Below are 15,187 nucleotides of genomic sequence, written 5' to 3'. Positions count from 1 at the left end.
ATCCACTGACTTCCCAGGGAGTCTAGCAAGTGTAGATAGCAAATGTGTTTTGTTTTTATTATTTGACTTCTGGAATTGGAAGAGAGTTTAGATGTCATCTAATGTAACCCTTTAATTTTGCATTTGAATAAGCTGAGGGAAAAAGTCTCAAGGTCAAAGAACCAGTCACTGAGCTTTCATGTGGCATTTTTAAGGGTACAATTCCTTGAAGTTTAGAATATAAAATATAGCATTTCTGTAAATATGTACAAATTCTGTAAATATATGTACAAATCTAAGGAAGATATACAGGTTGATAGAAAATAAATGGAAGTTGGAGATGATGATCTTCTGGTCTCAATTTTTGGATTCTATGAATTTCCTTAAGAGTGACATCAGAGGATAAAAAAGTTTGTGATCCTCTCAGTTACCCCATCAACTTGGTAAACATATAAGTTACAGATAAGCTGACCAACTGTAATAGTGGCAAGAATTTCCATTTCTAAAAGCTCCTTCCACCAATGAAATCCCATGTTGGGACCAAAAAAAGTACCATATTCAAGTATATTTTGCAAGTATCTTGCTGACTTTGTCTTTATATTGAAAGGCAAGTCGAGTTCATAGGATAGTCATCAAAAGATTGATAATTTAAATGGTGATTTTAAATATGAAAGAAAGGTTCATCACAGCCCACTACTAAAAATAGTCCTATATTTGGGTTACATTTCAAATACGTATTCTTACTAATCTCATGACAGAAGACGATCTGTGCTTCTAGTTGCTTTGGGGTCTATCATCTGAGCAGTTTTCTCAACAGTGCAATTTTAGATGAATGCAACATTTGATCACTTCAAAATTTGCCATTTGGATATCAGGATATCAATTTGACTCCTTTTATAAATGAATAATGGAAGAGATTACATACACATTCATCAGTTCCTTAGTCACTACAAAGTATACTTTATATATCCATTTTTAAATAAAAAAGCTGTCATTATGTTCAGTTATCATCTATTGACTATAAAAATGTGTTAACATGTATTTTTAAAATATGAGATATAACCACACAGTTCCTATTTATTGGATATCTAAAAGACAAGAAAGAAAAATATAAATGTTCTCTTACTTGCCTCTATTAAAGAAATTGTTATTTGTGAACATTTTATTCTTGAGTTATTTCTGAAACTGAATGACATTTTTTAACCTTAGAATTCTCACCTCTCACAATAGAAACATTGGCTAGAGTCTCAGTCAATCAATACAGTTCTCTCTCATAGAGTCTAGTACAGCTCTTAGTAAAAGGATATTAAAGACTAAAAATATTCTTCAGCTCCAAAGTTAATATGTATGTAAAAACTCCTATGAATCCCTACTATCTTATGCATGTACTTACAATCAGATGTTCCTACCAATATTTCCTACCCCAAATCCTATTTTCAATTCTAATTAGAAAGTAAATATTAATTTTTAGGGCCCAACATCTCCCATTGTCAAAGTAACTATGACCTGCTTCTTAAGATGTCAATAATGTTTTATATTTGAATTATATGTTGCTCATACAAAAACCTGGCATTTTAGAATCTTCATAAAAATATGGCGTTTCCATTCTTATTTTGCTGTGTTTCCCTAATATATTTTATAGTCTATCCAAAGTGTAGCACTATCTGGTTTCCCACCTTGCCATACTATTGAAACTTCCCTCTCTTAAGACAGCAATGATATAATTGCCAAATCTAATGGTCTTTTCTCAGTCCGCATCCTTACCCATCTCTCTGTAGTCTTTCATACTATTGATTACTTTTTTTCCCTCCTGGGTTCTTTCTCCTCTCTAAATTTTCATTACATAAGATCTCTTGGTTTTCCTCCTTCCTGCCTGATTACTCCTTTTAATTCTCCTTGTAAGATCTTCATTGAAGTCATGCCTGCTAATTGCAAGTTGTGTCATGGATTCCCTTCTTTCTCTAGCTTTTAATATTATCTCTTGGTAAACTTATTTGATCCCATGAGTTTCATTATCATCTCTATACAGTTCATTACCAGTACTATATGTGCAGTCCTAGTCTCTTTCTTGAACTCCTATAGTCATTTCAAATTCAATGTATGTGTAAAAAGGAATTCTTTAATTTCTTTAGTTTAATGAGGGATCTGGAAGTCCTCTTACCATAGAGATGTGTAGGAATTAACCAGCTCACATAGTAGACAGGAAGTAGGAACCTGGGAGCCCCCTGTTGAGCCAGTGTCAATTGCAGACTGTCAGTTGCTGACTGTTAGGAGAGTCAGTTGCCAACAGTTGGTGGGTCAATTTCTGACAGTTAGGGCTGCCAGTTGGGGGAAAGTTGGCTGCTGGGCATGAGTGGGTCATTGGGGGTTGGTTACTGACAGCGAGGGTTGGCTGGAATATAAAGGTGGGCCTGAGCTTACTGATAGTGCTTTTGGCTTTAGCCTTTCAAGAGCTTTTTGCCTCTGGGATCTCTAGAGAGCAGGAGGTCTGTCTCTGAGGCAAGAATCTGTTGTCAGTTAGCTACTGACAGTTTGGGCAGCTATAGAAAACTGATTCAAGGAGTGAGTGAGTGGTGGCTATCCATTATTTTAGGAAGTTAGGTAGTCAGTGAATCATTTATAGATAGTGTAGGTTAGATAGGCCTGGTGTTTGCCAGGCAAGAAGAAGCTGTCCTCAGAAGATAGAGGTAATTATTAGGAATTTTAGGTATATTTATAGGGTATAAGATTAGTAATCTCTCTCTTTCCTCTTTTCTATCTTCCCCTCCTTTATTATATTCTTTTACTATCTCTATTTTAATTAAACTAACTTGCTAATTGTTAAAAGCTGCTAGAAGTTTCCTTTCTCTGGCTTAAAGGATAATACTAATTTACAACTCTACTATATTCTCATAAAAACTTAAATTATTAAAAGCTACTCTCTTATATTGTCAAAACCCCTATTTTAACCCTTACATATCTTAACCATACTTCAATATTTTCCCATCATACCTTCCCAATTTCCTTATTACTATCATGGGTACCACTATTCTCCTGGTTGCCCAGACTCTCAATGGCATTGTTATCATATTCTCACCCTAATTCATCCCACATAGCTATTATCAAACCTTGTCGTTTCTACTTTCACAAGATCTCTCATAAAAACCCATTTCTCTCCATTCATACACCTTTGACCTTAGAAAAAGCATTCATCAAGTCACATTTCTGATTTAAGTCTCTTTCCAATCCTTCTTCCATTCATCTGCCAAAGTGATTTTCCTAAAGCACTGGTCTACCTATGTCAGTGACTAACTTAATAAACTTTAGTGGTTCCCTATTATCTTCACCATCAATATAATATCTTCTGTTTGGCATTTCAGGTCCTTTACAACTTTACTTTTTCCTGCTTTCCCACACTTCTTACAATTTATTCTCCTCCATTATCCAATGATCCAGTTACACTGGTCTTTTTGCTAATCATCAACAGGTCCATCTCTAGACTTCATGCATGTCCCTGGCTATTTCCAATGCCTGGAGTCAATAATGTGAGCTCCTTGAGGGCAGATACAGTGTTTTTGTCTTTCTTTGTATTACCAGTATTTAGCAGAGTGTCTAGCACATAGCAGATGCTTAACAAACACTTTTGTGATTATCTCTTTTTTGACCTTATTCTGCCTTATCTGACATGCCTTCAAGCAGTCCTTCTCTTAGGCTTAGCATCACTCTTTATATCTCTTCCTATTGAATTATTTTTCTTTAATACATTTTAGTCATTGTCACCTTCTGCATAAATCCTTCTCTGATCTCCACCCTTAGCTCAAAGTGATGTTTCCTTAATCAAATTTCTTATTGCATTTGGTCTTCATCTTTCATTTGCCCTTATTGGTCACTATAATATTTATTGAGGGTATCTCAAAAAGTTTTCAGTCTTAGCAGCTTAATATTACATTAAGACTTTTAAGACATGTCTTACTTATACATGTCTTTCTTCATTGCCTCCAATTACAATATAAGTTCCTTGAAGGCAGATGGGTAGGCATGACAACCCTTGAGTATACAATCAACAATCAGAAGAGCACTGCATTGATATTTCTCCCCACTGCCCCGCATTTATGTGTCCACTACAAACTACTTTAAATCTGTTCTGAGTTGGTGTTACCATAATACTTCTTCCCAATTCCCTATAATGGTAATAGATAGGGTTCCAGACTAAAATGCCTGGCTAGGATTCAGATTCAAGGCAGCTGGCTCTAAACAACAAGAGAGGAGTAATGGGAAAGAGAAGAGGGAAGAATTAGAAGCAGGTTGCCAGAAGGTTTCTTTTTCATATCTTATAAATATTCATCTTAAGAAAATGGCAAGAGATTTAGGCTTGTTTGTAGTCTTTTTTTCCCTTCCCTTTTCTCTTGTAAATGCATACTCCCTTTCTAAGTAGGGTTTTTGAGTTTAAAAATTTAATCAGAACAAAAAATTTGCCTGTTCAATTGTCATAAAAAGTGTCTGTACCCATTGTAATAAGGAACTATGCAACCTATACTTATTTTTTTAAAGGCTGCAATCAGTGGGGTAAAAGGGATATTGGGGACCACTTAGTCCAATACACTCATTTTACAAATGAGGAAATTGAGAGCCATATAAAGGAAAGAACTTGTCCAAGGTCATATGACTGGGAATAATTGGAGAACTGGGATTTGGACCTAGAGCTAGTGCTTTTTCTACAGTACTACAAAGTCTTAGTAGAATCCCAATGTGATGGTACCCATCTGAAGGTTCAAAAGTCTAAGCTATATTTTCCTGTTATGTAATGTATTATTAGTATTAATTAACTAAATAAAGATATAATTAATATTAATAGTACTCAGCACTATGTTGGACTTGAACACTTTTACAACACCAAGGATTTATTTAGTAAATTACTGTATAAGTGCTTTAAATGCATCTCTTACATACCAAATAGACAAATCAGTTCTCAACTTGGAAACTACCTATTTGCATTCAGCTCATACATCTATTTCCTCAACTATTATTACAGAAAGTGAAAAATTATAATATATTTTATTTCATGCACCCATCTTCTTTAGCAGAGATGTTTCATTAATGTACTATAAATTCAATTTATTTTTATTTTCACCTTGACAAAACTAAAAATGAATCACAGAACAAGGTCAAATGTATCTCATACATTCATAAAATGGTGCAAAGCAATTAAAAATGTGAATCTTGGATCCCCACATAGGATATTATCTAATACATGTAATCTAAATACCAAATTACAGTTTGAGGGAAAGGAGTTAAAACACAGAGACAAATAGCAAATTAGTCTAGAGGACATAGAAAAGATTATATTTTCTTGGAGCCAAAAGAATGAATATTTGAAAGACTTCAGCAAATCAGAAAAAGGAAGGAGTATTAAAGAAAGTTGGGTAAGAAAATCTCTACAACTAAGTTTCAGTTTCTACCCATGCCCCAACTGTCTTGCCTCTATTTTGAACCCTTCTTCCTTCTACACAGATCTTAAGAAGGAAGCAAGCTTCTTTTAAAGATATATCACTGGGGCCAATATTTGAGAGAGAGAAAGAGAGAGACAGAGTGACTGAGAAACACAGAGAGAAAAACAGAGACCATAGAGACAGATATAGGAGAGAGTAGGCTGGAAAAATAAAGAAGTTGCCTATTTGGAAACAGGGAAAGATCACATCAATTATGGTAATGTAATCTCTTCCTAAATTTACCTCCTTTCCTCACCTTCATACTATTTTGCAGTCCAACTGTACTGAATTTGCCTTCCTTCTCTTTCCATTGGTGCTAAAGAATAGGATAATTGAATCATCAGAGAAAACTCTAATACAACTTGAATACTGAAGTGCAAAAGCTTAGCAGCCAGGACAGGTTTTAGCTACAGCTTAGAAGCAGTCCCACTAAGGAGGGGGAAAATAGTAAGAAAAGCATCATAGTAGTTAGGCTCTGGAATCATAAAGAACAGGTGATTTAGAGCTCACTATAACGAAGTTTGGGATAATGAACTCATAAAGCACTATGCTTGGGTGTTGGAGTGTTCAAATTTGGCCTCACCTACTGACCTTGGGCAAATCACCTTTCCAAACCTGAGTTTCTTCATCTGTAAAATGGAGAGTGGGTGAGTAGATTCATAATCTCTAAATTCCCTTTTAGCTCTTTTTTAACTACTATCCCTTCCCCATTTTTATGGTTGAGGAAAGTGAGGCCCTGAGATAGATGAAGTGACATTATAAAATAAGTCACAGGATGACTCTTCCCCCTTACCTATGCCAAATTCTGCCCTACTAACAGGTCTTTACTCAGTACCTCCCATGTTTTTAATACTCTTACTTCAATTCCGGAAAGAACCCGGGTATGTCCGAGTCTAAATTAGAGTCACATTTTGCAGATTTAAAAACCATCTTGGCAGTCTTGCTAATGGAGAAAAGAAAAAAAAAATAGTTTTCAAAGGAATTTTTTTTTTTTTAAGGGAAGATCTTTCAGACGCTGCTAATATGGTGGATAGAGCAGCCTGGAGCTCAGGATAAGTTTCTAACGGGGGAGGGACTTTTTAAAAGTCTAAAATTTGTCAATACGCAACGAAAAAGCGCCTGCTCTCTTAGTGTCCAAAGACATAAACTCAAATACCAGGTCAGCCCAGTCTTCCGCTAGGGGGGCGGGGAGAGCACTCAGCTCCAGCAGGTGCGCCTGAGAGTCCTCTTTTCTGTTCCCGCTCTTGGGCTGTTGCCGCTGGACACCTGCAGGGGTCCGGAGTAGTGGGGAGCGTCCGGCTATAGATGCCTCCTTAGTTCAGCACCTGAACATCGGCTAGTCCTGCTTTTGGGGACTCCAGGAAAACTGGGAAAGCAGTTCAAGGACTGCCAGGCCCAGAGTGTCTGTCCTTCAGCCGGAGCCACTAGCACAGCCCCAGGTCTCAGCTTGGTGATTTTCCCTAAGCTAGCCAGCTAATTAAGGGTACCTATGTCGCGCACTTGAGAATGCAACGAGCGTGCATTCCTTTCTCCCCGGACCCTTCTCCTCCCCCTCCAGTTCCGCTCTCTTTAACATTTTATTCCACGTGTTGCTTGTTGTAGGCGCTACAGGTTCCCCACCTGCGACCAGAGCTGGCTTGCCAGGCCGACTCCTCTAATAGGTTGGGGGGGGGGGAGCTAAGGACCTCTGCAGGAGCAATTCCCAAGGCAACCAAGCTCGACTCCCCCCTTCGCAAACCCCGCCTAGTCATTCCCTCACGCTCTGGTGGCTCCCTATTTTTCCTCCCCTTCTCCCTCCCCTCCCGCCCCAACTCCTGCCCGCCCCTTTCGCCCTGGTGGTAGGAAACAGTCTAGTGCCTAAACTCGACGTGTCCGGAAAGCTGCAGCCGCTTTCCCTTTCGTTCTCCAGCAGCGCAGCTTTCCTTTCCCGGACCTGAGGGCTCAGGCGCTTGCCGGGTGAGGACAGCAGCCGGACACCATGCTGGACCCGTCTTCCAGCGAAGAGGAATCGGACGAAGGACTAGAAGAGGAGAGACGCGATGTGCTGGTGGCGGCCGGTAGCTCCCAGCGAACCCTTCCTGCCGCTCCTCTCCGGGAAGGGCGGCGGGACCCTCCGGGGCGCCAGGGCTGCGGCAGCACGGCCAGACCGGTCAGCCCAAGCCCCTCAGTCCTCAGCGAAGGGCGAGAGGAGCTGGAGCGGCAGCAACAGGAGGAAAATGAGAAGCGCATCCGCCTGCAGCTTTATGTCTTTGTAGTGAGGTGCATAGCGTATCCATTCAATGCCAAACAGCCCACCGACATGGCCCGGAGGCAGCAGAAGGTGAGTTGCAGCAACAGGCGCAGTGTGCCTCGCCTTCCCCCCTCTTTAGTGTTTACTCTTGAGAGAGGTCTGGGGAGTGTGTGTTTATGCGCGCGTTTCTGTATGCGTGCTGCCTCTTGGGTAAGGGGACTTTATGAAAACGTATTAAATGTAAGGGGGCTTTGTTTTGATTATCCTTTTGAAGCGGCAAAGTCTGCCCCGAAAAGTAAGCCCCTTGGCTCACTGAGGCAGCAGCAGTAGATCCCTTATGGCAGGCAGAGGCTGTCAGCGCTAGCCATTCACAAAACGCAGAGACCAGATCACATCATGTTGTGCTTGCAGCCTGGCAGGGTGAGCAACAGCCGAGTCAGTATCAAACTCCCTGCAACTCAACTCGAGCTTTGATTTTAACTGCTAGTCCTCTAGTATCCTTTAACTAGGCTAGGCAGAGGTCTTGACCTTAAAGGTAACTCTGTGTTTTCCAAAGGGTGTAGCCTAAACAGGTGTGTAATGAGATAGGAAGGTTAGTAATTCTCCTGAGTGAGCAGAAGCAGTCAAAATGACAAGTTTCCTGCAATGCTCTCCACCAGTGTAGGGATTCTCAACCAAACACTGGAGGGTGGTGTCTACCTCCGATGAGCTAGGATCCTTCTCCAAAAGTACTTTTTTTGACTAGAGGTAAACCTAGGGTTAAAATGAAAAAAGTTATCAGCAAAGAGGGGTGGGTGAGGGTAGGGTGGGGGAGATGAGAACCTTTTTAATTTATTGAGAACTATTTCCGGGGAACAATATTCAAGTTCTGGTCAATACGATAGGGGAGAGAGTGGTTTGTTTCAATTGAGAGGGTCAATCATCCACTTTCATTTGGAAAAGGAGTCCAGTGGAACTTCTTATATTGTCCTGAAATTACAAAGGAATATTCAAATTACTTTTACTAAAAAATGATATAAATTTAAGTGTAAGTGTTTAGGAATATCTCTCATAGTCAGGCATGGAAGAGACCTTTAAGATCAACCTCCTTATTTTAGGAATGAAAATACGGAGCTCCCCCACCCCTCAAATTTTCTGTAATTCATCAGAGGAAAGTTATTTTCTCTTTCCTTCCTTTATACTAAACTTTTATTCATGTGATTCCTGTGGATTTTAAATATCATTTTCCAATTAAACTGTGATTGTAATCATTTTGAAATAATTTTTGACAAACTTCTGGCTATAGATGAAATCTTTCACATTAATCTGTGTTGTCAGTCTGTCAAATACATCCTCACTCTAGAGCATTGCACTTCATTCCCTCTCCAGAAGTAGGAGTATACAGGTATTTTTTTCTGGATCTGCTTATTAATTTCACTCCCTTCTTTTATATTAAACCTCCAAGATGATTTATAAAATCATAGGAACTAGAAAATACTCTAGGGAACATAGTCCAATCTCATTTTACAAAGGTAGAAACTGATGACTTTGTTTCTTAGGCTTGTTTTTCAAAGCCTGAGAAAACTAAATATTTTGAAGAGTTCACTCTTTGGAATCTCAAATTGCAAAGTTTGAAAAATTGACTTGAAGTAGCCCTTTTTGAGATGAATAAATTAAAAAAGTGTCCCATATGAGTTTTGCTGAGAGTTTACTTAACTATTAAGTCCTTGCCATCATAAAAAATCCATTTTTTTTTTATTAACTTCATTCAGGAAGAAAATGTTCAGTTGAGCTAATGAACTTTGTAGGTAAAAAATTAACTTCAATAATCATTCTGAATCAAAGTATAAGTAATTTTGACAAGTATGGAGGTGGGAGAGGAAGTACCTTAGCAAAGGACTAGCCTCTTGCCCATAGATTCATGATCACTCAATATTTAGTTTACTTTCAATACCTTAAAGTGTTTAAGATTGCTTAGGCAATATCAATAAAACTAGTACCTATTTCAAGGGTTCATTGTTAAGTCATATTTCCATGAATTGAGGTGTATTAATTGATGATATTAGTTCTGATACTTTGAATACTTGTCTCATCTAGTTATTGAAACAACTTATCCTTTTTGGTTTAGATACCATGAATCTAGATTCTGACTCCTACTATTTAACTAGACTATTTCATCAGTAATTGTTTGAATTGGCCTACAGGTACATCCATGATTCAGATGGTAGTATATTGGTGCCTGACTCAGACAGTGAGGGGCTAAGTGAAGTGAAAAAAAAGTAAAAAAAGCAGTACTCTAGGCAAATCTATGCTAAAAATTCCTTAAATAATTGGATATTTTTGTTATAAAAGTCATCATCAAAACTGTCAAATCAACTTTTATTTGTTTTTGGGTTAAGAAAGATCTATAATCATTGGAGACTGGAATTATTATTTGCATTTTTTTGTTATTTGTGTCTTTATACATGCTTCTACACTCTAGGATCAGGACAATAAGTATTTCAATAGTACTCAATAAAAATAACATGCATTAATATTCATATTAATTTGATTCAAATTAATTCAGGTCAAAGTGATCCATTTCAAGATGATAAAATTTTAATTAAATATTAACAAATTAATTCATGGAATAAATGTCAAATTAATGTCAAATTATTAACTTATATTTTGTAGGTACTACTTTAGGATAGTCAAAGATGCTTTGAAAGTGGATAGTAAGCTAAATTGTTTACCATTAAAAACACATAATACTGCACATTCATAATTTGTAGAATTATAGAGGACAATTTTAAATCTAGAAAGATGCATTAAGGTCCTTCATTATAAACCTCTTGTTTTGAAAGTAAAGAATATGAGACTCAAAGAGATATCTTGAGCTTACACCGGATTACAATACTAGTTAGTATAATAATAAGACTAGAAACTATTGATTTCTTTTGTGGAACAAATCCAGGACTAGATGAATATTTTATAAATTAAGAGGGTTTTTTTGCAGCTTTCTAAAAAAATATTGACTCTTTCAAAGTTTAGGATTTGTGAATGAATGTCAAGACTAGGGAAAAAATAATATGAAGGGAGATTAAGGTCTAAGTCGTTATTATTTAAAATTAATGGCTTTGAACCTGTTTCCCTCATCTATAAAATTAGGGAATTGAATTCCTAAGGATTTCTGATTTTAGTATGCATTTGGAAAGTATATCTAGATGTAGGTGGACTGCCATAAGTGGCATTTTCTAGAAGTACTCAACTAGAAGAGTACTTACAATTTATAAGCTCTAAATTAGCGTCATTAAAATTGTGGCATACTGTGACTTAATATGATAATAATTTGGGTTAAAGTCTTCGTTTCATAAGAGTATTAGTTATTGTATTCAAGATGTTTATTATTTGATGAAATGCTAAAACCTGAGTATTAATGGACAGTTTTTTAAGAAGTTCTACCATTTTCCCATATGAAACATTGAAATCATAAAGTATCTTCACTTATGTTTAAAAGTATATTGCAAACTTGACTTCTTTGTAGTGTTTCCTTATATGTTACCACTGTAGCTATAATAAAATTTGCCTCCCCTTTGTTTTCTTCTTACATGTTCATGTCTTTCCCTTGACAATTCTCACTCTTATACTCCATGAAGAAATGAGAAATGACAAATAATAAGTGAAAAGGTAGGGAAGAGGTTGAGGAAATAAAATTTCTAAGAAAAAATATTAAGTAGGAAAAGAGGAGGAAAGAGAAATATTGAGGGTAAATGTCTGTGTTAAAGTTTTCTCATCTGAGTATTCTAGATCAGTATTAGACTAAAATTTTGTAGCTGGTGTGGGGAGGTAATAGTGGAAAGAGAGAGAGGGGGAAGGTGAAACAATGCCAGAGATGAGGGGGGGAGGAGAATGTCCATTTCAGCAAAACTTTATTAAGTAACTACTGTGTACAAGGCACTATACTAGGGGCCCAGTGAAAATGAAGTACCCAGTAGACTCAGAGGTGAAAGATACCATAGAGCTCATTTAGTTCAACTCTTTCATTTTATGGGGAAGAAGAACTGAGGCCCTGAAGGTTACTGAGAGTCACAGAGATTTGATTTGAACCCTTCTTACAAATACTAAGTCCAGAACTCTTTCCAGTATGACCTCATCACTGCCACAATAGAGTATTATAATTATGATATAAAATTGAACATAAATTTATGAAAAATTAAATGTTAGGTTAGATTGGAAGAAGGAAATGATTTTTGAACTTTTATAAATTATTAAACCCTTATCTTTCATCTCAAAATCAATACTGTGTATTGGTTCTAAGGCAGAAATGGTAAGGGCTAGGCAGTGGGGATTAAGTGACTTTCCTAGGGTCATACCACTAGGAAGTGTCTGAAGCCAGATAGGCGTTTTTTTTTTTTAACTTTTGAAAAAATGGATGGTTTACCATTGTATTCTCCAAAATCATTAGGTTTCCTAAACTCAGATAAAGGTTGAATTTCTTTAAGAATAAACTTCAGAGTCATTAAAATTATCCATCCTCATTCCAGACAGCACAAGTAATTCACTTTTGTGGTAGTATTTGGAAGGGAGGGAGAAGGGAAAAACAAAAACGCCTCATCATTATTGTATTGGTATCTGACATTTATATAGACTCCATCACAATAACTCTTGGGCTCAGAAGGCAAAACATTTGCCCTGGATAATATAAAAAGTAAATAGAAGAAATGAGATTTGAACTCAGGTCTAAAAGTAATGCTCCTGCCACTAAACCAGAACCTTTACAACAGTATGTACAGTTCATTAACTGAAAGATTAATTAAATGGAATAAAGATAGAAAGGAAGCAAAAATTTTAGTTCCTAGAAGAACGTTAATACTATCATGAGCCTGTCTTTCATCGAGAAACTGACATGTTAGTTTGAGACTATCATGCTCCCTCCTTACCCTCCATCAAAAAAAAGAAGAGGAAGAAGAAGCAGCAACTGAGAAATGGTAACATCTATTGGTATACAACTAATAACTTTGAAGTCAGAATTTCCCAATTCTGCTATCAAACTCCAGAGTAGTCAAAGAAGGGGTTTTGAAACCTCACAGTATGCATGGTTTTCTCGCCTGCAGGTTTCTAGCAGTCCTGCTGATTGCCTAAAAGACTACCCTCTTAGGGAGTTAGGATAATTTATTCTTTTTGCTGGTTGGGTATTGGTACCTTATTGAACAAATATAGCATGGATGTGCCATGTTGCTTCTAGCATGGATGTGCCATGTTGCTTCTTGCTTTTTAGTAGGATAGTATAGATTCTCCTTGGGGAGAGAATTAAATTTTTTAAAAATTTTATTTAATTGATTAATTTAGAGCATTTTTACAGGATTACAAAAATCATGTTCTTTCCCTCCCTTCCCCCCAAATCCCTTCCTTGGGGAGATAATTAAAATAAAACCTCAGACTGGACTTAAAATAGTATCTTTGGGAAAATGCTCAGGCTTTTTCCAAGTAAGTCATCTAACCCTCTACAGGGTATCATGAGACCACAGCACTTAATTTTGTGGAATGAGTTGTGCTAATGAGAACTCAGACAGATTAAGTGAGCTTGGCATTTACTTCCTTTTATCAAAAGTAAAATCAGCTGTAATTTTGGCACATACAGATCATCCATCTATAATAGTGAAACAAAATTATTTTTGTGGATTTCTCCCCCTTAATTTTGTGTTCTCACAAATCAAGTAAATAAAACAGTTTGAACGGCTATTAGACGCCTTAGAAAAAACAAGCTACAAAATGATGAGGAGTGTAAAGAGATGATTTCCTGCTGAGTAGCTCTGGCTAGTCAGTCTTTACTGGACTATTTTAATATTATTTTACAAGCATTTGTAAAATAGCTTAGACTTTGTTATGTTTTGTTCTCTATTTCAGAAGAAGGTCAGTTTGAGGGTGACAATTTGATACCCATGCAATCTAGGTGGTACCCTCCCCTACTCTTGAAGGAAATCAAGAATAAAATTAAGGAATAGTAAGTCATCAAGTGTGACTTATCATTTAAAGTGCTCTGTGCTAAATGATTTAATATTGTCAATGTGTTACCTTCTCTAAGAGTTCCAGATGGATTCTGGAAACTATAGATTCATGTCATATTTCTCTCCAACAAAACTTTGGACCATAATGGAGAGGGAAATCACTGAATAACTTATGGGGAAACAGAGAGGATATTATTGATCCTGGCTAATTTATTAAAGATATTTGAGGAAATAAATAAACATGCAATGAGGGTAACTCAGTAGTGCATATGACTTATTGGTTTCAGAGTGCCCTTTGAGAAGATCTGCATTAAAGCTACTAAAAACCAAATTATATTGAAAATTTTCATTTGGCATTGGGTTGGTCTAATGGATTCCTCAGGAGTTATTTTTATTTTAAATATATATTTTAATTACTCAGGATCTACCTTTTCACCTAACTTGCCCAGCTCCCCACCCCACTGAGAACATAAGAAAAACAGAACTCATTACAAAGATATGTGGTCAATCAAAACGAATTTCCACATTGGCCATGTCCTCCAATATTTGTTATCTCATTCTTCATTCTGAGTCCTTCGCCTCTCTTTTAGGAGGTTGATAGCATGTTTCTTCATTAGTCCACTGGAATCCTAGTTGCTCATTACACTAATTAGATTTCAACATAATAACAATATTCTATCACATTTATATATTATAAGTTTTTCATTTGCAGTTGGACCTTGTTTTTAACACAACACATGCAAATTCAGGTACACTCAACTGGCAATTTGAAAAAAGTAAAGGCAGAAAAATATGTAAAATAAAAAAAAATTAGTTGTGCATTAAATCCACATGATTTTCCCAAGTGGCAAAAAAGTCTCATAGGAATTGACCCAATCCTGCTTATTTTCCCTACTAAGAAGGTTAGTGTATCATTACATTGTTTGCACCAAACATTAGTTCCCACATCAGTCTTTGTTCAGTTCTCACTTAAAAGTACATCAGAGCAATGCTTCTCTTTGTTTCATTAACGCTATTTCGTTGTTAATAATGACCCCAAAGTACAAGAGTAGTGATTCTTTTAGCTCTGATAAACCCAAGAAAAGTTGTAGAGTGCCCAAGTATGTTCGTTTAAGAAATGTTTATTAAATAATAGGGTTCACTATTATACATGATTTTCAACTTACTAGAAGGGTCTTGGAACTTGTAGGTTACATAAAATGAGATGATACTGTATTCCCCAATTTATGGGGACCCTCCCAGATTCCCATTCTTTGCTTTTTTTAAATGACCTATAGCTTTTTTTTTTGTCCATCCTTAGTTTGTCTTGTTTCCTACTAATCCCTACTTTAATCTAGTCTACCACTAAATCTCGATCCCCATTTCCCTCCCTTTCCTCCTAGTTCTCTGTTAATTGAAAGGCATTTCTGTACCCTAATATGTGTGTATGTATTTATTTTTTCTTCTTTTGATCAGATCAGATGAGAATGAAAGTATCAGTCACTCTGTCAACTCCTACTTGTTTGTATAGATGTTTACTTGTATATTGTGACTATTGAAGATAA

General features: G+C 36.7%; 1 protein-coding gene across 10 annotated transcripts in view; it reads left to right on the top strand.

The window, feature by feature from the left end:
• The first annotated feature begins 6,581 nt into the window (after nucleotides 1–6,581).
• Nucleotides 6,582–15,187, top strand: part of CADPS2 (calcium dependent secretion activator 2) — a 758,482-nt gene continuing 749,876 nt past the window's right edge. For all 10 annotated transcript variants that reach the window (XM_056799641.1, XM_007504220.2, XM_056799643.1 and 7 more), the window contains exon 1: nucleotides 6,582–7,767. In XM_056799641.1, coding sequence (XP_056655619.1) covers nucleotides 7,426–7,767 — 342 coding nt within the window. In that variant the 5' untranslated portion in view covers nucleotides 6,582–7,425. The remainder of the gene's footprint in view (nucleotides 7,768–15,187) is intronic.

This window comes from Monodelphis domestica, chromosome 5 (assembly GCF_027887165.1).
Source record: "Monodelphis domestica isolate mMonDom1 chromosome 5, mMonDom1.pri, whole genome shotgun sequence".
In the NCBI taxonomy this organism is placed as follows: domain Eukaryota; kingdom Metazoa; phylum Chordata; class Mammalia; order Didelphimorphia; family Didelphidae; genus Monodelphis; species Monodelphis domestica.
The sequence above is the reverse complement of the archived record's forward strand: the minus strand, read 5'-3'. Positions and strand labels throughout refer to the sequence as shown.